Source organism: Aulonocara stuartgranti, assembly GCF_965226115.1.
Source record: "Aulonocara stuartgranti genome assembly, chromosome: 12".
NCBI classification, from domain to species: domain Eukaryota; kingdom Metazoa; phylum Chordata; class Actinopteri; order Cichliformes; family Cichlidae; genus Aulonocara; species Aulonocara stuartgranti.
In genome coordinates, this window is record NC_138948.1 from 20,998,473 (window position 1) to 21,025,460 (window position 26,988).

The 26,988-nt window shown below is 40.0% G+C and overlaps 1 protein-coding gene across 5 annotated transcripts; it reads right to left on the bottom strand.

The window, feature by feature from the left end:
- Positions 1–786: 786 nt before the first annotated feature.
- Positions 787–26,435, bottom strand: kif2a (kinesin family member 2a). Of its 5 annotated transcripts, none has more exons than XM_082555593.1 (22): positions 26,416–26,435; positions 12,513–12,607; positions 10,626–10,748; positions 9,807–9,861; positions 8,698–8,814; positions 8,415–8,459; positions 6,980–7,080; positions 6,773–6,868; positions 6,634–6,688; positions 6,380–6,542; positions 5,610–5,700; positions 5,417–5,480; positions 5,239–5,330; positions 5,011–5,153; positions 4,591–4,795; positions 4,305–4,415; positions 4,142–4,209; positions 3,739–3,864; positions 2,801–2,948; positions 2,073–2,174; positions 1,816–1,951; positions 787–1,725 (listed from the first exon to the last, which is right to left on the bottom strand). In XM_082555593.1, the coding sequence occupies exons 2-22, from the start codon at positions 12,588–12,590 to the stop codon at positions 1,640–1,642; spliced, it is 2,205 nt and encodes a 734-aa protein (XP_082411719.1). In that variant the 5' UTR covers positions 12,591–12,607; positions 26,416–26,435; the 3' UTR covers positions 787–1,639. The 5 variants fall into 5 exon arrangements, with proteins under 5 accessions (XP_082411719.1, XP_082411717.1, XP_082411718.1 ...); XM_082555591.1 differs by lacking the exon at positions 26,416–26,435 and adding an exon at positions 26,213–26,409; XM_082555592.1 differs by lacking the exons at positions 8,415–8,459; positions 26,416–26,435 and adding an exon at positions 26,213–26,409.
- Positions 26,436–26,988: the final 553 nt, after the last annotated feature.

Genomic DNA, 26,988 nt, shown 5'->3' on the forward strand with positions numbered 1-26,988 from the left:
GAATATTCTATACCGCGAAGGTGGTTCACTTACCAGGGTAAATCACTATGGTGACGTATTCTACTTTCCTCATAAGAGATCCTGCTGACCAATCAGATCTCCAGAATACAACGCTCAGCAGTGAATACAGATTCTTAGACGTACCATTATTACTTTATTTTCGCCTCTCTTTTACCTACATTTTTGCGATTACTTTTGTTTTCTAAGCATCAGTACCTGATCTTAAAACAGGAGGATGCCTATACTGCTGCAGACTAAGCCTATGTTTGAATTCTATTTTTATAATTATCTTTTACAGCAGAACTGAGAGCGAACTCGGTGATAAAATAATTTGAGTTAAATGTTTATTTTACTGGTCTGTGCGCTAAATCACAGATTCACGGGTTCTTGTTCTTTATAGATTTTTGACAATCGTTTTATCATCTGATAAAATCTCTTGATTGGAGCAGGTGACACTCATAGGGGTCATTTTATGTGGAAGAAAAATGAGCCATGAAACTTTTAGATTAGTCAGATACCGCTAACACCACCCCAGGGGAAACCTTGGGTTAACTTAGCCAGTTTATAACCAGCTTTGTGTGACTGCTTATCTTGATCGTTAGCGATAGGATAAGTGAATCCAGACAGCGCAGAGATACGGTTGTGTTAAACTCGCACTGATGGGAAAACTTAAAGTAGCGCAGTCAAATTCGAGGTGGTGAAGCGGAGCCCACCTTTAGACGCTCAATTTCTACTCAAGCTTGACTTTATGTTTGTGGCAAATAAAGATAATTTGGGTCACAGAAGTCATTGAAATGAAACATGACTTTTTATTAATTCTTCCAGCATTACATCTGGTGCAAACACTGAGCAACATAACCAATGATAGGTCAGTGATCTTCACTATACATTTATTAATAGTTTTTCTAGTTCCATTTTTTTTTAACAAAGTGTTAAATGGGTGGAAAACATGTTTTACATTAAGAGTTTTTTGAGTCAGTTGCCACATGGCACAGACTGTAGCAAACTACAAGTAAAAATCTGTCAGGGATGACAGAAGGAAAGAAACACAATGTGGTTTAACGCTTCCTCCAAACTGGTAAAAACTTTGAGAAGGAAGGGAAAGGGAGAAGAGATTACTTACAATGAAGTATGACTTTACGATGCCGACCGGGGGGACCCCCGGACCATGAAACAGTGGTGAACATAAGCTATCACAGAGTGAACATGCAGAAATGTCAGCCAGAGCAAACCAGAAATCAAATACTGGTTTTGTGTAGTAAACTTCGAAGCATGTTCAACTGAGATCTCCTCTGAAAACCGGTCGAAAAGTTTTAGTTCAAAGGAAGTACAAACGGGTATAAAAGAAAAATAATTTAAGTACAAGGAAAGGAAACTAAACATTCTCCATTTAAAAAAAATCATCTAAAGTGGAAGGAAATAAAAACTAGTTTCCTTCCAGTTTTCTAACAAGACCAAAGAGTGAGTGGAGAGCCAGTTTCTGTTACTAGAGGGATCAAAACAAACGATATTCATTGAGCCTGTTGGTACATTAGACAGTCTTTTAATTTGTGTTTTCACAGCTGCTAGCGTCAGCTCGACTTGTGCCAAACATCTAGTGGTTATGTTTCTCAACATGCCACTTAAACCTCTTCAGACTCTAAAGAGCACGTGGCCTCTTAGGATTGATCTGCTTACTGGCTTGCTCCTCCTCCTGCAGTGCAGAGCGGAATGACTTCACTTTATCTGTTGAGGAGAGCAAAAGCATTTCACACATTTAAAAAAAAATGTAGCAGGATGGCTTTATTCTATTGTTAAGTGATGTTTCGGGCATACCTCGGAGCTCAGTGAGGATTTCTATCTTTTGATCTAGGATCTGCTCCAGCTGCGTGGCGTAAGACTCCACGTCATAATCCACCTCCTCCGTCATCTCCAGCAGCACCTTTTCATCTTCCAGCCACCGGATAGACTCCTGCTCAGAGGAGAACAAAGAGAAGTTATAAATTCACTGTCAGGAGCTGCAATTTATCTGGATTCATATAAGTATGTATGAGAAAAAGAAAGAAACGAGGAGAGCTGGAGTGTTTTCTAACCTGGAAAACAGCTCTGTGGTCCTCTAGGACCTGCTCCTCCATCTCCACCAACTGTGACACGGCCTCATGGAAGGTGAAGAGCTGAGGAGACACTTCTTCCTCCTGTGTTTACAGATCCAGCAGAAGATCCAGATTTAAACAAAGGAGATCAGGCATTTTTAAATAGCTACTTCTAAACTGTGGCTTCTTTCCCTTTATACGTCACGATGTCTCCAACAAACAAATATTCTTTAAACCTGAGTAAAAACCCACGTTTATAATTTGGGTTTTAAACCAGACTGAGTTCTTCTATTTGTGTTATTAATATATTATCTCACTCTTTTGTATGACGCATTTTAGTCAAAAATCTAATTTTCTTAAAATTGTTAAATTAAACGTACTTAACAAAAAGCTACAGCACAGAGATCATTTCTGAAATCTGGTTATCAGTGGACCTCACCTTCATCACTGATAAATAAAAGTTTCAATGTTAATCCAAAAACACTTGGGGTAGTGTAGGGGTAGTGAAATACGTGGCAGCTGCGATATGGTAAATAGGCTGGTACTTATTTAGTGCTCATATACCAGTATCTTGCACTCATTGCCCCTTGTAGGAGTCAGGGACTGAACTACTGAGTAATATACAGCCTTGTTTTACCTCCTGTTCCACAGCAGCCCTATTTTCAGATATAAGTTCCAGATGTAAACAGTCTGATTTGTGCTTCAAAGAATCAACTGTGAGCACTTACATTCTGCTCACAGAGAAGTTTAAGGTCGTCTCTTTGTGGTGAGATGCTCAGCCACTCTTCATCCAAGAGATCCAGCTGGTTGACAGCATGGATATTGGGGCGTCCCCCTTCCATCACTTGGTTGGGGTCCACCGTTAGTTCCTTTACCCTGCAGACCAAAAGAAGAAATAAAGAAACACATCAGATCGCAGCGACCACAGGTCAGACCTGTTCTTAACAAGGCTGATGTTTGGTTTGCGGTTCATGGTTTGTGCAGCATGGCAGCTTCATGACAGCAGTGATGTCATGCACAGGCACAGATGACAATGCTCAATTTCCAGATATCAGTTTTCATGGTAACTGGAGTCTGGGTGTTCAGAGCTCATGTTTAACTAGGCTCTCGCAGAGCTGATGAGGGATTACAGCACTGTACCCAACCTGCAGGTGCCAGCGCCAATTAATTAGGACTACGGCCGGGATAAGGGATTACCCGCTGAGTGTTTGGCTCAAACAAAAGCTCACCGTGGATGCATTTGCCAAACAGCTAAAAGTCGAGTTTTGCACCAGCATTCTGACTTATCACACCCAGCTATCGCAGTTATCCCTGACATCCGGGGCATGAACAGCGATGAAACAACAGAGCAAATAAAAGACACACCCACACACACAGACAGACAGACAGACAGACAGACATATTGTTCTTCAGGATTTAGCAACACAATTTAAAAAAAAAAAAACTTTTGTCTACAGTTCAGATCAAAGTCAGAGCAGGGATGAAAAGATGAATCACATCAAAACATGCAGATGAAAAACAGAAAGGGGAAGACAGGAAGTGTAGCGCAGTGAGGAGCTGATAAATGAGCTCATGGGTGTGTTCTATAATGCATTAGATACACAAAGGGACAGCATGCACTGTGTGTATTTGTGCGTGTGGTGCTGTGCTTTGGGGAGTGCTTGACCTGCTGGGAGAGGTAGCAGCAAAGTCATCATACTCAAAGGTATTGGTGGGCGAGTGCTCAGGGCGGCTTCCCTGACCGCTCTGGGAGAAGGGGATATCTGACGGACTAATCCCAAACTCCTTCACTCTAAACAGTCATCATACCAGCACACAGAGCAGCAGAGGGCGGGAAACAAGAAGGAAAGAAAGTAGGAAAAAAAGGGGAAGAGGATACAAGAGTCAGAACGAACAAGAGTAAGCAGAGAAATTTGGAGTAGTACAGCTAATTTCAGATTCTATAAAAGCCACTGGACATTACAGAGGAATCCAAAAGAGCTAAAATTTCATAAAGGTGAATAATCCAAGAAGTTCCTGTAGCAAGAAGATACTGTCTAAATCACTGGAGTGGGTTATCTCAACCCCACCTGTTAGCGTAGCGTAGTGTGTTGAGTGTGTTCTCACAGGATGTCATCCCAGGAGAAATGGTTGCAATCTGGAGCAAAAAACAGAATATGTCATTCAGATTTATTTCATATTTATTAACCTGTGGAAGAGATTTGATAACATGGCCAAAGACAGAGGACTGACCATGCATGTGCGTGAGTTTTCCCCAATAAAGGAGTCTCTGAGGACCTGGGTGAGCTTACTGGCTCTGAATGGTGTATGGGGCTTGTTACGACCCAGAGCTCTGATACACTCCTGAAACAACAAGAGAGACATACTTGGTAAATTAAAAAAAAAAAAAAAAAAAATTACAAATGGAAAAAGTATACATGACATTTCTTTGTTATTTTACAAATCAACAACAAAAAAACGAAGTGGTAGCCAACACTTGGGAAGGAGCTACTCCACTATCCCTTCACTGCACACAGACCTTCAGGGCTAACAAGCTTTTGTTGATCTCTGCTCCCTCCAGACGAGTCTGCCGGTCAGCGCTCGATGTATCCGCCCCCCTCTCATTGCCCGCAAGGTCGATGAGGGAGAACTTTCCATGCATCTTCCCCTTCCTCCGGAGAATGATCTGGAAAACGGCGTGGCTGCGAGATGAGTGAGCGTTGGCGGACGTCTGCCCTGATGTTCTTTTGGGGGGTGATCAAGATGATGATGAAGCAGCAGCAGCGAGGGCAAAAAATTAATAACTTCAGGAGAAGGAATAACATCCCCAAAGAACATGAATATTGTGCTAGACGACGTCTGCATGACAATAAACTAATTTCAGAGTTTTGATCTGATCACTGATCAAATACAAGAACACAAAGTCTTGGAATTCCTGAGAAAGTTCCTGCTGTCATACCTGCAGCTGTTTCCCACTTCAATGAGTTTCAGGACATCCTCTGTGCACTTGACCTCCTTCTCCTGCAGCCCCACCACCTGCACTTGCTGTTTCCCGTCCTCCAATACCCTCAGCTTAGCTTTACGATTCAGCAGGTCAAACACCTACAAACACAGTTCTGTCAGCATTAAATAAAATCTCTCCTTCAGAAAAAAATAAGAAGGAAAAAAATGATCACACATCACTTGCCTTCCCACTGTAGATTTCAAAGAAAGTTGCGTACACTTGTAGATCTAACTTTTTGTAGCTGGGTTTCTTCAACATGAGAAATACATCCCGAGCTGCATAGAAACACACGAGAGATCGAATTCCAAAACAGATCCAACTTATCCTTCAGTCAACAAAGAGCTACATCTAATGTGCTTACCAGCTAATGCATAAATTCCTTTAGAGCAGTCTTGGTTTTTCCCAGAGAAATCGCCACCCATAGTCTGTGACACAATGAAAAAATAAATATATACAAGTTAAAATGTATTTTATACACAAATTATATAAGATGCACTCCAACTACAAGGATAAAAGCCTTCTGTTTTCTTAAAGGCACATTAATTGTAACTCACGTGTGTTTTTCCACTGCCTGTCTGTCCGTAGGCGAAGCAGGTGGCCATGCCTCTCTCAAAAATGGTTTCCACAAGAGGTCTGGCTGTGAACCTGCAGGAGAAGACAAAACACAGTCATGCGCTACTCCATCCCCAAATTTATACATAAAATATTAACAATTCATTCATCTAATTTTGTTTGTTAGTCACCTTTCTTCTGACTAAAGGAATTATATTAACATGCAAAAAAAACAGATTTCAGTTTTTTATTATCTATGAATTTGCAACTTGAAAATGTCAAACTATGGCTGTTATTTGAATTAGTTTGGTTTAGTAACAATGCAAATAGATAAACAGTCATTTGTAGAATGTTTGTAAATGATTAAAAAAGCATAAAACGATCACAATCAACACATTTCGGTCAAATTCCGCTGGCCGAGTGGCCAGGTCGCACCCCTCAATGAGTGTGGCTGCGCTGATCCAGGGTTTCCTTCCCCTAGCCGATAATTTGTGGCAAAACACTGACTTGTTCATTTGTAGTTTGTGCATCAGAAACCGTTCAACAATTTTTTTTCCCCAGACATAGCTGTCTGCAAACATCTCTCAAAACTAAGCTAAGACAAACACTGCAAATACTGGAAAGTCTGGTTGTTCTTGATTGTGCGCCATTGCTTGGCAGAGATTCTCCGTCTGTGTCTTTGGTTGGCTTATCATGTGCTGCGTCACATAATATGAATCTGACTTGAAATTGAATAAATCTAACAGCTCAGATGTCGCTTCGGGTCACAAACCTGTAAACCATCTCGTTTGTGGTGCTGTCGTCAAAGGCGTAGTCAAAGCGGAAGGTCTGGTTCTCCAGGTAGCGGGTCAGGTCCACTTTTTGTTTAGGTTCATGAACCATCACCACATCCTTACTGGGAATGGTGATCACATCCAAATCTTTCACGGACAACTCTGAAACACAGCAGAGGCGACACTTTCAAATACAACAATATAAAAAAGTACTTAGCACGCAACATGAGGCGAAACTCATCAAAGACCTCACCTTTTTTGTTGAGTGGGCGTTTCCTCACACAAACGCATATTCTGTGCTCTTCAATCTGGGCAGTGCAATGAGAAGGACATTTATTAAACTTTGGATGAAGGTCAATTCTTACCGATCAGGAGCGAAGAAGAATTTTCACCAGGTCTGCTGTGGTCAGGGGCCGGTAGTCTAGACTGGCTCGGAAATCTCGGATCATGTACATGATCTCATAGTTGGGGATGGTGGTGTCCACCTCCTGAAGGACAGACAGATAACATGACAATTACTCTCATGTCAAATAGATACTCACTTCAATGTAAACAACTCTATGGCAAAAAGAAAAAAAAGAAGAACAACATCAGTGTACCTGAGCTCTTTTCTCCCTGAGCTCCTGCTGCTGAAGCCGGCGTCTTTCTCTTTTCTCTTGAAGTTTTTCCACCTCCTTCACGCAGTTTGACTTCCTTCGTGCTGCCATTTAGAAAAGAAATACAGTAATTCTCCCAGCTTTCACATCATGTATCAACAGCTTTCTCTTCCCCTTTCATCTCGCTTACAATATGTCACTTCTACTACTTTCCCAGCGTCTTCTATCAGCTTTCCTTTCTGTTGGCCTTTATTTAAACAGCAGAGAAACCTTGGGCTGGCTCCAACAAAGCAGAGCAGTGATACAGCTACTACACACCCGGATGCAGCGGCTGGCACACAGTGTCTCCCGCATAACATTAGCTGCTTGCTCTACATAACCAACAAAAGGCCTTTGCAGCACTGTGTTTCAACACTTTTTTATTTTTATTTGTGTCCTCAAACACAACAGGACATGTGACCTCTGAAAGGAAAATTAAAAAAAAACAAAGACAAAACCAAAAAACACTTACAATGCAGGATATGTGCCTTGCATTACTGTTTTAATCCAGTCTGATTACAGTAAGAGGCTGTTTCAAATCAAGAATGATCGTCTTAAGAAGGTTATTCCAAAGCTCCCGAGCACCACACCCCCAGATTAGTTTTGTTTCAGGTCAATCAAACTATTAGTCACCATTATAAAGGAACACAAGTTAGCAAACATGTGAGTAAAAGCCACTTTTAATTCAATGCAGAGTTCATCAAAACTATGTTATTCGATTAGCCCCGGCTCAATGCTCGCCGCTGCAGCCCCAGCTTCCCGCTGCAAAGCCCAGCCCAAGCCTTGTGACACAGTCCTGGCCTCCTGCTGGCTCCAGTCCCTGAAAACCCAGACTATCGGAGCAGAGGGATTAATAATCTGCTCTAATCTGTGAGGAGAAGATGAACTGGGTCAGCACCGGGACAAGAAATATAAGACGAACTCAGCACCGTTACTGCTTATGGGCTATTCAGTCTGTGTGGAGGGGAGCTGAGGGGGTGAGGAGGGGGGACAAGGCGTTCACATCATCCTCTCAGCCTTCCAAATGACAGCGAGCACTTTGAATAAAAGGCTATCATTGCTGTCTGAGCCCAGAGACGTAACACACATTACCGCAGGCTCTTCCACGTGTGTGCCCGTGTGTGACTCAGCAGAAACCAGACACACACACAAAAAAAAAAAAAGCAGCACAGCCAAACGACACCACAATTTTTTTCCCCTCCTAATACCCAGAAAGCCTGTCTGCTGGATGGATTGTGAGTGTGCTGCTTCTTGTCCACACAACAGCTCTGAGCAGTACGTGGCAGACATTTGGCTGAGCGATCTTCTTGTTTGACTAGCGGTCTATCGGACTCTATTGGAAACTATCAGAATCACTGTGAAGCACTGAGGGCAGGGGTAACATGCAGGTGATACATACAAAGCTGTCCAAACTCCTTTCTGGATAGCGGCTGATGTGAGGACTCTGTGATGAACATGTGGTCAACAAAGACACGACATTAAAAGATTTTGATGGTATGCTTTTGTGCGATCGATGCATTTTTACTAACGCTGACAGTATATTTGGATTAAAAAAAAAGAAAAATCTTACATGGATTATACTTCACATTTACATAAAGGGATTAGGCTAGAAGCTTTTGGCCAACTGCTTAAAACTGGTTTCTTGAAATGATCATTTTCTTGACAAATGTCATGATTGTTACCGTTCTGTAGCTGCTGCTGTGTCTGGGCCTGAGTGGGCTGTGCAGGCTGCTGCGATGGAGGAGGTGGAGCAGGCTCTGGCTGCTGAGGCTGTGGAGGTCTGGCCCGGGTTGGAATTGCTTAAGACACAACACCACAAAGATTAAAATACAAATATCTCTGATCCAAATGCCACTACCAAGCAACACTAACAGCAAACCCCCCCCCCCAAAAAAAAAAAAAACCCTTACACCAAAATAATTAAATGAATGAATATTAAAAAAGGAGGAAGGAGGAGGAAAGAAAAAAAAAGATAATAATAATAATAATGAATAAATACCCAGAATATGTTTACTTTGGTCAAATTTGTTAGCACAACAAACGTGGATGGTTCACGTGTACTGAAACTATAAGGCTGTGAGTGTTATGTTTGTATTTCAGAAAAATGCTTTCTTATAAATAAGGAAGTAGCTGAAAGTAGTGGGTAGTTCTATATATAAATGGATTAGTCAGTATTTATTTATTAATCTTTTTTTTTTTTTTTTTTTTTTATAAACACCGGGTGTCCGTACTGATGCTCCACCAAAGGGATTTGTGTCTCCTCCTGGTAGCTTTTTCTTGTTTGCCAAAAGTGTAAACGACTACACTGGAGTCACTATGTTTGCATTGGAGAACATATTCTATTAAACTATCAATTTTACATTTAAACAACTACTGCCTGCCCATACTACAGTACTGTTTGACCAGTGTTTGCTGCTTGCCATGAAATGAGTATGACAAGAAGCTTTTATGAGACCATAGGTGCATAAATGCAAAACGGCATATGTGTGGATGTAAATGAGAAGCTAATGTCAAGAAATAAAAATGATATGATGCTTTTATAAATGCTTAAAAAGTTAGTTCTTCCTGATTGCACAGGAAGAGTTGATGGACAAAAAACAAAAACAAAAAACCCCACAGATTTTTTGCATTCTAGTAAAATAATTGCTAAACTAAAGTGGGCAAACTCATGATGGAAATAAACAAAACAAAGACTGACAAACAAAAAATAGCAAATAGCATAGAAAGCAAAAATTTCAATAACAATTAAACCACCATAAATATGTGAGGATAATGTTGCAGTTCCTCAAACCTCTATTATCTCTGGATGGAGTATCATTCTTAGGAGGTGCTATCGTCCGTCGGTTCTGTGAGGGGAAACCAAATAAAGAGAAATGACTACTGAGTTAGTTAGTGTGATTCCTACTTTTGTTGTCACAAAGTTCTAGACTTTTCTTATCGTGAGTACTCTGCATACAAAAATACAGAAATACACATGCTTTTTTGGAGGCGGGTGGTTAATGTATCCACATGCTGCAAGCCATACTGTGTGGCACAGATGGAGACACAGAGCGGCACAGGTGCAACAGTACCCTGTTCCCTCACTGGCAGAAATTTTCCTGTAATTTCTGATCATTTGACAAATGTGAATATCAGACAAAAATGTCTAATATTCAGTACTGGGTAAGTAACAATTTAAAATTGGACTTTACTAAAATTCTAGTTAGATCTCTGACAAAGGAAAAACCGTGATGATACAGCTCACGCCGCAAAACACACAAAAACAATCTTGAGTCTGGGTGGGCTGGTGGTGAGACAAAAGGATGGTGGGAACCTTGAGCCCTAAATATTTACTGAATTTAGAAAGAAAAAAACCACTGAAGACTCTCACCTGTTAGTCTATATTTATGACACATGGTGTAATTAACAGGACCAGTTAGCTGGTTCCTGAGAAGGATCGAGGTTCTATAAAAAGATCCATCATACTGAGCCGCACAGGTCACCCGAGGAAGCCTGGGTGCTAGCCCGTGAATGAGGGATGAGGGTGACAAAACAAAGAGCTGCAATTCTGAGCAATGTAAATCACACGCTACACCTTTAGGTGCTCATAAGGTCACACAGCACCACTCACCTTTGCAATTTTGTTGACCTTCACACATGTGGGTGTAGGAGGGGGTGGGGTCTCTGGACTAGGGGCAATTTCTTCATCTGGAGCCACATCTGGATTAAGTGCAAATATACTCTCCAAGTCAATCTGTCCAGAAACAGAGCAGCATAAAGTCAAGTGATTCTGTCTATGACAGGGTGTTCAGTCAGTTTGAAAATACAGTGCATCACAAAAGCCTAAAAAGGGCTTAAATGCGACCAGTTTTGTACATAATTAAGGTGGACAAGAGTCTTCAAACTACCCCCAAGTGCTTATATTTAAACTTGGATGTCTCTTGTGTGCTGAGTAGTCAAAATTATTCATCAGATTTATTGCAGTAAAGCCAAAGGGTGTTGACCACTTTCTAAAACTGCTGCTGAATGTAATTTTTAAAGTTCTGTACTGTAAATTTCACCAACGCTCCATGGGTGAAAAAGCTCAGAGACAGACCTGCTCCATGGACACTTTGTCATTTTGATGGGCTGAGAATCAATGCTGCAATTAATGGACAACTTGCTCCAACTTTCTCATTCGTTTTTATACTTTAAAAATCTAGGCAATGTGCACGCTGTATAAGCATTCACATTATTGAGATCCTCCTGCACTTAACTACTTCTGCATACTTTGTGCTACAGAAACCATTCTGGTATCAAAATGTTCAGCTTTTTCTGGAGAAGTGTGCTTTTATGAAGAATTCAATTTTTTATGGCATTTTGCCACCACTGTGTGATGACATCCCCTGCTCTTTAAACGGTGCTAGAAGAATAATGTGAAAAAACTTCTCTTTTTTTCATGCCCAAATCGTTTGCCTTACATGTATAAGATATACATCAAAACATAGCCATCCCTGTCCTCTTTCATCCAGTGTCATTCAGCAATTTCTCATTTCTCTTTCTGTTTTGTTGGAGGGAAAAAGTAAACAGCCTGAAGCTGCCATCCTCTGCAGTGGTTGCTTTGTTTAAAGTTCTTTCCACAAACTAAAGTTTTCAAACAGTTGTAACATCTCCCTCTGTGTGTTTGTATGTCTCTGAGCTTCTGTGCAGGATTATGATTAAAATTCAGCTAATAACCGGCATGATCATAGACTTGTGTCTTAAACACAACTGGGATGACTCCTTACAATAATCAAGAGGTGCACGACCGGCCGACGCACCACAAAGATTGTGTCTAGCGACACAGGAAGTTATGTCAAAATCGTCACACGGCTAAACATTTATGGATAAACATTTCTCATTTGAGATCATTTTTCATTTTGATGAGCTTCAGCTCCAAGTTTAGCATTTTTGAAGCTCAGTTTTGGTACCTTTTTCGCTTTATTTCGCATATTTTCAGTTTTTGGTACTGTTGCTGGCCGATATTTTGCTAATCTTTTGCAATTAAGCTGATTTAGCAAATTCAGCTTTGAATATTTCAAATATTTTTAAACATTTCAGGCAACATTTTCAAATTGCAGCATTCACATTGCATTTTTGGTAGGAAATGCTTTTTCTAGTATTTTTTATTGTCTTATTTGGACTGTGCGTATGTGCTCCAAAGACAGGGCTGAACCAAATGCAGAAACAGACATTTTTATATAAATAATTCTGCTTATCTTTGTGCTTTTTATTATGTCCATGAAAAATAATTATGAAAATGTGATGCAGCAAGCCTGCCGCCAGATGTACTGTTAAATTTTCACACTGTCTACATGTGATCAGAGCTGCAGGGTGTGCAAGGGGTGATGTGTGGTTGAACATGCAGCTTAGTTGCATAATCACAGCAGCTCCTGAATGCTTTTGGATCTATTATTCATTGCTTTGGAAAATAAAAAGCACTTTGTGCTGTTAAGGAAGCTTTAAGAGGTTAAAAAAACGGTGGTAAATAGTGGTTTACCTCTTTTCCCTTTGTGTCTCCATTTTCTATCCACTCCACTGTGACGCTCTCATTGTCCTCGTTAAGTGAGGTCACCATCGCCTGATGTATACGTCCTGTAAAAGCACCAGAGATAAGATGAACTCAAACATCAGATTAGCAGAAAAACATAAATAGCTGAAGGTAGAAAATATTGGGACAAAAATCACTGTAGTGCTATGGAAAATTAAAAGCATTTTATTGTTTAGTAAGTACAACAACAACATAACGTTGTTGCATTTGCCATTCAAACCCCATGATTTATGAAATATAAAAAGGTCTAATTATCACCTGCTACCATGATCAGATCTGCATGCAGTCTTGTTAAAATAAAACTGTTTTTATTTGGATATACACTGACTTTAAAGAATATATAGTATATTATTTAAAAACATAACAGGGTAGGCAATCTTTCTGATGACGAGTGCCATCTAAAATTTTATGATTGCATTAGCAATAAATTTAATAACACTCTATATTAACAGTTACACACTATATAGAACCACTTTATAGAATTATATTTGTTCGCAGATGTTGGCAGCTATCAGCGAATAGTTATCAGCTATTTTGAAACAAAAAAAGACATTTTTATCCATAACAGCAAATGAACTGTACAACAGAAAATACAAATGCTATTTATGGTCTCCTCACAACAATAAGTAAAATAAACTGGGCCAATATGGCATGTTTGTTAATACAGGGATACACATGTTAATGTGATCTCTGGTCTCCCACTCAGAGACACAGGTCTCCGAGTGTCCAGCATTCAGACGGCTACCTGAGGACACTCTTCATATGAGAGAAAATCTGCTCACACAGATATGTAGAGCCAAATACTGTCAATAAGGCCTCTGCAATGTTCTGAAGACAGTTAAACTTGTCAGGTAGTGATGTCCAGCAGGTGAAAATGCGAGCTCCATGAACACGCACAGCTATGGATTCCAGCTGCTTCGATGTTGCATTAACTGGCATTAACTCAGCCAGTTAATGTGAGACAAATTCAGCTGCTCATTAAAGATTTCTGGTTTGATCAGAAAAGAAAACATTGGTCCATACACCTGAAAGTCCTAAAAACACATTGTGAATTCTGTCTCGAGTACAACGAATGTGTCTATCCGAGCTAATTTGCGATGTGCACCGCTGGCCTGGCCATTTATTTTTAATGCACCTTCTCAGATTAATTCACTGCGTGTCGTGCCAAGGGCTGGACTGGGACAAAAAAATCAGCCCGGGCATTTTGACTAGAGACCGGCCCACCAGGTATTAAAGCCATAAAGCCTTTGAATGAAAACAAACGCTGTTGTGACAGTGATGTACTGTCTTGTTGGTATATGTATGATTTCTATTCATTTTACATCAGATAAAAACTTTGGCTGTAAGCTTCAGATAATTATTTAATAACAGCCAGACATTTTAAATGAGAATAAGAAAGTATTTCTTTGTGCCCCCCTTTCCCTGTTAATGCCCTACCTGGCCCCCTGGCAAAACTTTGCTAGACCCGCCCCTGCACAGTTACCAGCTGTCAGCTACATAGAAAAGGATCCTGGTGTTATTTGTCTCTCAGAAACAGTTCATAACTTCCCGTCAACTCATTCATGTCACCTAAAGGTAAGCCTGTTTCTCCATCACCTGTTCAGCTCTGATGATTCAGTAAGGACATCTCCTGGTTTCATCCTCATGTTTCCCTCTCACCAGATAACCAAACCGATATCATGACCAGCAGCTTTACAGCTGTGGCTCCAGCAAACATCAGCTGATACTAGAAATTAATATTAAATAAATTCTAACAACAGCTTATCAAGCTTAAACGTGCTGCTGTTGTTTAGCGCGATGTCCGGCGGTTTCCTTTTTCTGGCGCAAAGTGGGCGACAAACAATAGAGTACAGCTGATCAGCTGATCATTGATCAGTTTCATGATTGAAGTAACAACAGGAGAGAGAGGAGAGAAGAGGCAGCTGTGCAGCATAACGACAGAATAACTCCTTTGTGTCTTTTTCCATTCCAGCTGAAGTCCGGGACAAACTGTTCCTTTTCAGCTCAATACAAAACGCATAATATTTTCTCTGAATGCGGGACGACTCCGTCTTTTTACGGGACGGTTGGCAACTCTAATAACTAACCTTATGAATAAAATAAAGTTCGCTACAACAATGCTGATGAAAACTCCGTCATGCTAGCTAGTACGCAGTACGAGTTATTGTAACTGACTGTAAAAAGTCAGCACAATGAAAATAAACTACACCAAACTTGGTTTATATTTGACCCAGATAGACAGGTAGGTCATAACTTCTTACCTGAAGTTCAGTTCACCTGACACTCGGACCAGCGGCCGCCTCGGGTCTCTGCTCCTCCTGCCTCCCCTCTCCCTCATCCACCTACCAGCCTCCACCACTTGATAATGTTACTGAATCTGTGGAAGCTCCGCCATAGCCACCACCAAACGAGTTATTTTCACACACCGGCCAGCATCTGGCCAATCCACCACCTGTCATTTTTTATACCCTTACAAAAAATAAATAAATAAAAAAAATCATCCGCCCACCGAGCAAATGCCCGGTATGCCCGATGACCAGTCCAGCTATGGTCGTGCCATCAGTTAACCCTTCGCGTGCCAACTGTAGCACGCGTGCTTAGGGTTGCCGACCCCTGCTATATTATAATTGTTGTGTGACGACCCACTGATGTATTCTATACATTTTACATTTTCAGTTCTGTTTCTGAAGTGTTGTGCTCCAACTTTTTTATTATTATGCCATATACATTTAACCTAGCTTCAATTAAACCATTTCATTACTAATTATATAAGCTTATATTCACCTTTATCCTCACAAACAAAGAATCTAGTTCCAGATAATGCAGGCGTTTCAGTGAAATGTTACCAACACAAAACCCGCCTATGCTCACCAACAGAGGCTTTTATTTCATTTCCATTGTTCTGTAAGTGACTGAACAAATTGGGTTTCTTGTGAGAGGAAGGCAGCAGGCTGAGGCTAATCTTGGTAAGTTCAGACCAGGAGGTTTGATAATGAAACGTTAGCGAGACTCGGATAACGGAGATGAGAGCAGCTGCTGTTAGCCTCTGTGCTTCTCTCCGCCCCTCTGTCTTCAACACTGCAATACTAACAGCTGGAGAAAAAAAAAAGAAAAAGGACAAAAAAGAAAAAAAGCTGCTCAGCCCTCCCATTTCTGCCTGTGCAGATCCAACTGCATGCTGCAAAATCCCTTCACTATCTAAGCTCCAGTATCCATTATTTAGAGACACAAAGAGAGCAGGCCAGCAAAGATGCTTTCAGTGTTCTCATGTGCTGAACATTTGATCAATTTACCATACAAATGTTTCACATTTGCAAAAAGCAGGGAAAATGATTTTCTCGCAGGGCAGCCATTTATTCAACAGAATGCATATGTTCTATTTGTTAGGTATATATCGCGCACTTGTGATAGCGTTATTTCCTTAAAATTTTGGTGATTTAGCAAGATGTGGACATCCAGTATTTGAGCCATTCCTGTGTGCATTTATAGAGGATACAAACAGCCACAAAAATACACAGAATAACAAAGTTAACCCAACCCCCCACCCTAAAAAAAAAAAAAAAAAAAATTAGTTGAAATTGATTTACAATAAATCACAAAGTTTTAAAATGTAAGAGTGGTTTTATACTTGGTCCCTTTCAGCCCTCAAAACTAATTTAGTTTCTGAACACTCATTGTGGTTCATGTAATCTGTCACCTGTAAACACAAAGGGTTTTTTTGTTGTTGTTGTCATTACCTCCCAGCTGGATGGATAGATATATAATTAAATTATTAATTGATTTAAGTATCATGTTCATGTGCAATGACAGCTTATCTTACAAGAGAAACTTATACTACAATTCATTTGGTTTTGTTATTAGCAGGCAAGATGCTTTCACATTTTATTATCAGAGAAATCAGCCACATGCTATTATAGAAAACTTCCATACAGGCAGTAATGATAATAGTAACTAATCCAAACATAGACATGAATTTAAACAGGGAATGTACATGTAGCTTTTTTTTTTTTATTCTACTGCTGATCAGATGTTTACCAACAGTATACAGTCATCCCCCACTATATCGCAGTAGAGCAGGGCGATATGGCCAAAAATATTTATCACGATATATATTTGAAAATTTGAGATAACGATATAACTAACGATATAATTGATGTGAGACAAAATACAAAATACAACTCTACAACTTTACTAGCGCAAAAACAAAAACATCCATTTATTTTCACTTAAACAAGCAGCTGTTTTTTATTTTCATTAAAGCTATATAAAAATTTAACAGTGCAAATGCAAATTCCTTGCTGAAAGTTTAACCAAAGGGCATTTCCAGTAGAAATGGGCTGACATATCCTGAGCATAACCATGTAAAATATCCACTAAAGTTAAAAAGAGGTGCTTTGCAACATTAAACTGCAGTGTGCCAAATAAAAAAGTCAAATAGATATTTTTCGGACCATAAGGTGCACGGGATTATAGGGCACATTATGCGAAACAAAGCAGTCAGATAAATCAAACTTTATTCAACTCATTCTTCTTGTTTCCTCCACTTCTGTACCATTGATTCATTAATGCTGTATTCTATCACAGCTGCACTATTCCCATGTTGTTGCAGTATATTAATGACTAACTTCGTATTGTGGATGGATTATCTCAGTTGTTCGCCTGACTGAAGTTTGGTCCGTTTACTGCATCCTGCCATGCGATTGCATTTGTCTCTAACCATCAGGAACCCTCATGTTAACTTTTATCGAGTGGAAAAGTATTAGCATTCATCCAGTGGCGTGTCTAGAAAGTTTTTGTTGGGGGGGCCAGGTAGGGGCACAGATTTGGAGAAGGGTGGCAGATGTAATTGGCAGATAATGTTAAAAACAATTCTACCAACCGTTAACCATAATTCAATAACCCTGTAAACCTAATAACCGAATGCGCTTTTAACTCTTATTAGAATGAGATTTTAACCACTACGGTGCAAAGTTTTTAGATACTGCGTTGATAAAGTACAAGAGATACAATCAGTCAGTGTTTATTCAGCAGTCAAGGACATCAATATTTGCATAGTATTTTTACTGACATGTAGAGCACATATGTTTTGGGCAAAAACATTTTTGAATATTAAAATACGAACATTTTTAACATACAATTGGCAAATTAGTCAATGCAAAACCAATGCCTGTTAAAAAAAAATAAGATAATCTTCTCACAAACTGGTGTTTGATTTTGAAACAGGAAAAAAGTGGGGAAACAAATGAAAAGACTAACATTTGAATAACACCTGAAAGCAAGTAAATACTTTATATGCTGCCTTATGGTAAACTTTGGTAATATTGATGTATAAAGAACAACACTGACTGATGATGAAATACAGTCAGCTGGCATGGTGACACTGCCAGTATTAACCTGCAGGGCTGGACTGGGACAAAAAATTGGGCATTTTCACTACAGACCGGCCCACCAGGTATTAAAGCCATAAAGCCTTTGAATGAAAACAAATGCTGTTGTGACAGTGATGTACTGTCTTGTTGGTATATGTATGATTTCTATACATTTTACGTCAGATAAAAACTTTGTGCCCCCCTCTCCCTGTTAATGCCCTACCTGGCCCCCTGGCAACACTTTGCTAGACCCGCCCCTGCACAGTTACCAGCTGTCAGCTACCTAAAAAAGGATCCTGGTGTTATTTGTCTCTCAGAAACAGTTCATAACTTCCCTTCAACTCATTCATGTCACCTAAAAGGTAAACCTGTTTCTCCATCACCTGTTCAGCTCTGATGATTCAGTAAGGACATCTCCTGGTTTCATCTTCACGTTTCCCTCTCACCACATATCCAAACCGATATCATGACCAGCAGGTTTACAGCTGTGGCTCCAGCAAACATCAGCTGATACTAGAAATTAATATTAAATAAATTCTAACAACAGCTGATCAAGCTTAAACGTGCTGCTGTTGTTTAGCGCAACATCCGCTGGTTTCCTCTTTCTGACGCAAAGTGGGCGATAAACAAACAAGAGAGACGATCAGCTGATCATTGATCAGTTTCATGATTGAAGTAGCAATAGAAGAGGGGGGGGGGAGATAAGAGAAGAGGCAGCTGTAAATACAGAATAACTCCAGCTTTGTGTCTTTTTCCATTCTAGCTAAAGTACGGGACAAACTGTGTCTCTTCTCAGCTCAATACGAAACGCGTAATATTTTCTCTGAATGAGGGACCATTCCATTTTTTAAGGAGCTGTTGGCAACTCTACTAACCTTATGAATAAAATAAAGTTCACTATCAGTAACATCATAGCAACCGAACAGCTGTATAGAAACGCGTCATGCTAGCTCACGCAGTATGAGGTATTGTAACTGACTGTAAAAAGTCAGCACAACGAAAATAAACTCCACCTAAACTTGGTTTATATCTGACCCAGATAGACTGCAGGTCATAACTTCTTACCTGAAATTCAGTTCACCTGACACTTGGACCGACGGCCACCTCGGGTCTCTCCTCCTGCCTCACCTTCCCTCATCCACCTGTTGCCTCTGTGGAAGCTCCGCCATAGCCACCACCAAACAACTGAGTTATTTTTACACATCGGCCAACATCTGGCCAATCCACCACCTCTCATTGTTCATGCCGTTACAAAAATAAATAAATAAATAAGTCATCAGCCCACCATACAAACGTCTGATGGCTAGTCCAGCTATGTTAACTTGTTAATCTTTCGCCGAAAAAATGTTTTCCGCAGTGCCGTCTTTCGTGCTTGGCTCTCCTACCTTTGCTAACATGATGCTCATAGTGCAGAAGCCGGTGCTGCATTCACTTACCCTCGAATATCTGAGCTTCACTGTGAAACCATAATCGTACATTTGATATTTCATTAAATTTTATTGTTTTAGCTTCGGGGTGGCACCTGGGGTGGCCAGTCTGGTTGGGGGGGTGGCCTGTGCCCCCCAGGCCACCCCGTTGGACACGCCACTGCGTTCATCCTCCAGCTTCACTGTTTATGTTATGCTAACTTAGCTGTGTTGCTAGCGATCACATAGCACATCATTATATACCAGCTAGTCCAACTTCAGTAACCCTACAAACGTCACTGCTATTTCGTTTTCTGTCTTCATTTATGTTGGAAGTGATAGCAGAGCTGTAAGTTTTAATTTTTTCAGAAATCTCTCAGTCAGAACATGGTATACCATGGTTAGGTAACTAGCGAAACTAGCGAGCTACCTTCCGCTAACTTCCTGCTAACTTCTAACTCCTGTAAATGTAATAAAGTCTGTTTTCATGGATGCCTGGATGTTAAACTTAATTGTTACACCTGTTAAGCAGCAATCGTGATTGTTTTATTAAAGATGAAAGAATTTAGACAGTTCTTAACTCTCAGTGTGCCACAGTGTTCGTTTGACTTTGGGACCTGAAACGGATGGAGTTTTGGACCCAGATTACTCCCAGATTTACAAGCACCTTAGTCCGACATATACGGTAATAATGACGGTCCGCTTGCATGTTCTACAAAAAAAAAAAAAAAAAAAAAAAAGTGCTTTGGTGGGTATCTGATGGATGAACACCAAACCAGTTCTGCATCACTGAAGTTGCACCATTTTTATAAACCGATTCTGTTCCATCCGTTTCATTCAATGATCCGCTTTCCCCCTTTTCATTTTCCGCTGCTGCCATGCTTCTTCGGCCATGTGCGTATGAAAACAAAGGCACTGCGCATGCGCGTATTACCCATATTCTATCGCAATATTTTCTTATCGTTGCCTAACATTGTACTGGTATTACCGTGAACGGTATAATATGGCCCAGCCCGATATCGCAGTTCACTATTTGTGGCCTCGCTGTTTCGCAGATTTTTTTTTGTGCAATTTCAATTTGTCAATCAATCTCATGCAGTGTCTCCTGTACAGTAAAGAATGCGTTCGGCTTATCAAATTTACATATATCTTCGATCACTAGCAGTGGGACTTGTCACCGGCGGGTGCCTTTGGTTTCATTGTATAATACCGCACTTATTTTTCTACGAAGGTTTGAACTTTGAGAGTGTTTAAACAAGAGAGAAAAGTGTGAAAATGTTCATGCCTGTCTGAGAAAAGTGTATAAAGTGTGTAGTGAGGGGTTTTACAGCCTTAAAACATCTATAATAATTGTAAAAAATAAAGTTGGCTACTTCGCGGATTTCACTTACCGCGGGTTATTTTTAGAACGTAACTCCCGCGATAAACGAGGGATCACTGTAATAAAAATGTCCCAATAGAGATCGACAGACCATGTGACTGATCGCTTTACCCATCGGCTTCCAGTGGCTGTCATGCGACTGGCTATGGCAGTTAATAATACAGCTTCTTGCCATTCTTTGTGTCTCCGTTTATCTCTGTAACTGTTGTCTTGTAATAGCCCGTGCGCGCTAGCCACTTGTACCTACAATCCTTTGCGGTTTTACTCCGGAAATTACGTCACATTTTCGATGTCTATAGCTTTGATGGAGGTTGGCACCGAGTCTGAGGAACAAACTGTCTGTAGGGTTGACTGGAGTAGACAGATCTACTCTAAGATCCTGTGTGGCTGTTACGACTAGGTCGCTTTGGACCCTAGGCACGAGCCCTGAATGGTAACAAGACATTTCTGCCCGTTTTCTCCTCATACACATCAACTTGCACTGTAATGAAGGAAGTATTCACATCCTTTACCCAAGTAAAAGTACTAACACTATACTTGTACTAATTAATTAGTTACTTAATTAGTTAGAAAAAGCTCCAAAAACAGTCGAGGAGTCGAGGTCTGAGGGCTCTAAAGAGTGAACAGGAAGATGACCTAGAGTCAGAGTTGAAGGGTACCAGAAAAATCAGGTCTTTGTTTAAAATGCAATCACAGTATAAACACAAAAAGAACTAATTTCTCTTTTGTTGGTCCACTTTAAGATTGTTGAGTTTGCGTCTTCTAAAAAGAACGATATGTAAAAACACTCTTGGGTGTCAGAAGCTATAAAAAGTTCTGTTTCCATTAGTGCTACTCATAACCAGATGGGTGACCTATCACAGGTATTGGTCCACCACAAACTACATTCATCCACAAAAACTGGTCTTTGGAAAGATAGACTCTGAAAAAAAATCTAGCTAAATTATACAGTGACTGGGGGGAAGAGACATGTGACATTAAATGTCACACCTCCAAGAGTAGCAGCACTCAGAGGATTTATGGAAACAACTGTGCTAAGCATGGCTCTCCAAATCACTGCTCCATCCTGCTAACCACCCTGGAAAAAAACGGCTGCCTGCTTTTGCCAATGTCAAGCAGCAAGCCACCGACCACAGACTTCCTGTGGCTTCATCGCGATCAGACTCAATAAACTACTTGGTGCATAAGTAACAGCAGCAGAGAAGAGAACAACTTCGCCCAAACTACTTTGATAAAACGAGACAAATGTCCTATTATTTTATAATATGTAAATCTGAAATTTAAAAATGAAACAATATGGAATGTAAGGGGTTATAAATAACCAATAATTATCTAAAACATAATAATAGCAACAACAAAAATATAATTTTACACAAGAAAATCTGCAGCCCGATACATGTACTACTTAGGTGGTAACCAACAGACACCGCACGATGTTATCACATTACTTAATTAATGATACGATACAATGACAATTTTTAACATTTTTCAGCATGCTGAGTACTGCAGTAACATATATTCTGATTTATGGCCGTTTTTCAACTCAAAGTTAAATAAAGAAGGCGGCCATGAAGTTAAAAGTTAACACAATTAAGTACACTTTAGTTATTATTTTGAGATTGTCAAGCACACCAACACTGTCAGTGAAGCCTGGACATAAATGGTGCCAAAAAGACCGAGTCAGCATGCTATCAGCCTGTGACTGAATGGGATCAAGCAAGCAATTACATCCAATCAGTTTCTGATAATAAAGTAATTAGCTGTGATGAATCATCAAAAAATGCTGTCTACATAGGAAGAAATTCACATATAATTATTAAAGTTGGTCTCAGTAACCTTCCTGATCTACAGGAATATCACCAGAATACAATCAACTGGCAGCCAGTTAAGCTGAGTCCCCTTGAGTTGTGCTCATTGACAAAGACTCATTCAGACTGTCTGTCTGCATTTATAAATTACACAGCAATTATTTATGAGTCTCTAACAATCTCTGAGAGCGACTGCAGTGAGTCCAAGTCCAACTGTGAGTGTTTGCTGGTCTGTCTCTCTGTGCTGGCCCTGCGATACAACCCGTTTAGGGTCTAGTTTGCCTCTCACACTGCGACAGCTGGGATAGATCCACCCCTAACGCTGACCTCAGTGGATAAGTGGTTAAGAAAATGAATGGATTAAATGATACATAAACACACTATTCTGTTTTTTATTACAGAGATGGAGATGTATTTATTTCCCAGACACAAAGGAGGAAATAAATAGCAACAACCCCCTCCCCCTCCAAATCAATCATCAGCCAAATTGTTATTTTAATCACCCATGAACACCACATCTCCAGTTAGAAGTTCTCTTAAAATACAGTACAATACACCTATTAATGGCCAGACCTCCCTACTATTATACATACTGTTATAAAAAATGCCCAATAAATATCAAACCGAAGTCCTTGAACTATACTATTATAAAAGGGGTAGATCTGTTACATTAAAGTGACAGCTAAATGACACAATGCTCAACAGGTACTAGGGGTTGAGTGGATAAAGTTCGTCTCACTCTAAATGTCAATTTTACACAGGTCATTAGGTTCAGATATAATAAGGACAAGGCTTGTTTTAGGCTCATTCATAACAACCCACAAACACAAGAATAACACTAAGGCAGTGTAACTGTCATATGATCCTGCTGAAACTGATGAAGTGATCACTTTCCTCCCAAGTCTGCTAACTTTGCAAGATGTTTGTTGTGTCAATGAGCCAACAGTTGGATCTTCACTGTAAAATGCCAGCAATTCGTCTTTTCTGCTATCAGACGAGACTGTTTAACTGAGCCTTATAGTGAGTGCAAATGCCAAGAGAGGCAGTCATGATGAACCCATAATGCAACAGTACAAGACATTTCCCATGAAGAGGCTAAGCAATGGTGCTGCTTGTAGACATTTGCTGTTAGCAGTGGCAGGAACTATGTAAACTGAACCTCAATAGCAGTAAATGGCACTAAACACAACACTGAACATCAGGAGCTTGTGTAACCTGTTGTACCCAGAAACGCATGTTTTAAAGTACTAACAGCATAGGTATTAAAAAACGATTTATTGATTTAATTAAAAGTAAAATTATTATTTTTGTTATTACATTTACTTTCAAATGGCAAGGCAGACATGCCTTTTAATAATCGAGAAGTGACAAATTTCCTTAACTGGAAACTATCCTACCGTTCTTTCTGCAAAGCTACAGACCCAAACGGACAGGTTTCAAGGACACAGCATACGTCCAGACACTGTACATCTACAAGATCCACATGAGCTATTGTGCAGCTGTACTCTCTGACCTTGCCAAAGACGGGAATATTTATTTCCCCCCCAGACTTTAATAAACTCTAACGGCTGCCTACATCTTCCACACAGACATACACTGTATCCTTAGACTTAAAAGAGCTGAAATACCAAGTCACAACCGGGCTTGTTTTACTGAATCCCCCATCAAGTGCCCCACTTTTTTACTAAAACCTTGCTGAATGGGTACACTGACACCTCCCAGGAGCAGAAGGGGCTTAAAATGGGGTGCTCTAGTTCTGCTAAGCCTGTGGAATAAACAAAACCCTCAAAGCATCGTTTTCACCCACAGAACCAGAGACACCTATTAATGAAACCATATCAACATGGCACACATTCAGAAAAAAATGATGTAGTGTACAAACACCACACAGACCCTTGCCTCTCCGGTACTCCACTCTGCTCTGAAAGACTTTAAAATATATAAAATGCCAAACCATAATATTTTACTTAAAAACAAACAAACAAACAAACAAAAAAGATAAAAAGAAAAGAGGAAAGCCCAAAAATTAATACTCAATATTGATATCCAGGAACAATTAAGAGTATAATACCTTTAAAGGTGCACACATCATCCTCTGATGACTGGAGGTAGTCTAATTAAACTGCTCCTAATTATTTTCTATAAGACCTAGCTCTCAACAGGAATAAATATGAAATGGAAAAAACACAGAGGGAGCGAGTGAGTCCTGGCAGAACAGAGGGAGCCGGCTGCAACAGATGGGGTGGTGGCTAATAGCATGAATCTGGCTTGAATCTGAACCAGTCCCCAGAGAGAGAGAGAGAGGGCAATCCCTGCTCTGGATACAACACCAGACAGACAGAACTGGTTCTTTCTGCAGCCCTGCTGTGCATCTAGTTCACATCTCACTCTTGATCTTAGGACAGAGATTATGGATTTAGGGACATTACCAATGATACTAACCAGCACCAGTGGCTGCAGCACACCTCTGGCACTAGCTTTCAAGCTTATTCCCGTGTGCTTTGTGTACAAGATTGGTGCTGTTTGAGGGTTTGTTGCAAAACAATTTCACTGGGTGTAGCAAAGTCCCAAAAGGACCAGCAGGAATGACACAAACTTCTGTGTCATCTTTGGCTCTATAGCCCTGAAGCAATGCCGAACAACTACACAGAGCAGCAAGAATAAAGCTGGCATTCACAGAAAGGAGAGTCATACAACAACCAGCCTCTCCCTTTTCTCGGTCTACTCATCTGCTAGCCTTCAGAAACAACTTCAGCTCATGTGAATGCAGTTTAACCCCCCTTTTTTGTAAGCTATTATGGCTACATTTGTAGTACCACTACAGAAAACCGAGGGCATCAGTAGGTGCCTCATATTTAAGGTTACACTATCTACAATTATATATCCTTGGCATTGCCTCTATTAAATAAAACACTATCATCTTTTATGACCCATGCAATACCAAGAGTAATAGAGGAAATAAAGGAAAGAGTTATAAAAAATGGCTTACGTATATGCTCTTATTACAAATGTATTTTTATGGCAAATGACCGTGATAAAAGACAATATTAATACAGGATTTTAGACCTCAAAAGGGTTTCCATAACAACTAGCGGTTCGGTTTATTGACAGAGCATTTAATAAGCTAACAATGAAAGAAAGCGGGGATAAAATATAACCAAAAACCAAAGTGCATGTTAACGAAACCGATTTTACTGCAGAGCCACTGCTGTGTGAAGCCGGGAAACAGCACACAGCCTTTGGCTAGCCATAAGCTAACGCTAATCTTGCCGTCTACGTTAGTTAGCTAAGCTAACCGGGTTAGCAATCCCGCTAGCTTGGCTAATTATAATTTTGAATTCCCTGTTATAATAAATAATTTAAGAGACTAGGTGGCGCTAGAGTTAATATGTTTGTATGTTTGATAAATTCCAATCAAAGACATTTGCTGTTATCTAATGATAAGAATCTAGAGGTATCGGGAAATATCTTCTGAATGGGCATGCTAACAAAGGTAAGGCGCCCATTCAAAGGCTTAGGCCGTGCTGAAACTCTCCGCCCTGACAACTAATATGAATCTGCAGCTAGCGTTACGCTCTGCAGCCAGAAACAACGGTTGCTATATTCAACAGCAGCGCAGCAACAAAGATCCCCAAACAACTTACACATCGCGACGGGAAAAATAAATAGACAGGGTGAAACTTACCATCGCTGCGTTTTATCTCCACATAGGTACCAACGACTATCTTCCCAAAGCCAGACGCCATTCTACATCACTTAAAAATGAACAAATACAGGACTAGAGACTTATTGTAAGCCGAGTAAAATCAGCTTCTTTGGCAGTCTTTGGTTTGGGAGGAAGATGCAGTCAGTGGCAGCATTACGCATTACGTCAAGAGCATTACGTACCTACCAAGAATAGCAGTTTCTTTCCGGTCAGCTTTTTCAAAATAAAAACGTTATGCGGCTCATAAAAGCATTGCATTTACTACAGTGTTTATAATTGTTATTTCTTTAATCATAGGCTGTTCCTGTAAAATATTGGATTTCCCATTAAAGTTAATTGCAAAAACTATTACCTTTACTTGTACATGATCACTTTGGGTGCAAACACACCATAATATATTATAGGTATTATAGGCTGTTGTAATTGACTCCAAAATGAACAGATGTTGTTAAGATTAGTTTCCTCCTAACCAACTCAATGATTTAAAATGCTAGGTAATAATAATAAATGCTCATTTTTCTGTAAAACGAGCACTTACATTGAGCTCATGTTTCAAATATATGATACTAATCTATAAACATATATGACATAAATAAATAACTGATAATAACTGATAAGTAATGCATTTTTTTTGGTATGAACAAAATCCCTCTATTGTGCAATTTATGCTGCAGTGGATGCAGTATACCACCTGGTGGTACTACTGCTCTAATAGGTCCAGATAAGATGCATCACAGTTCTCTGACTTCTTCACT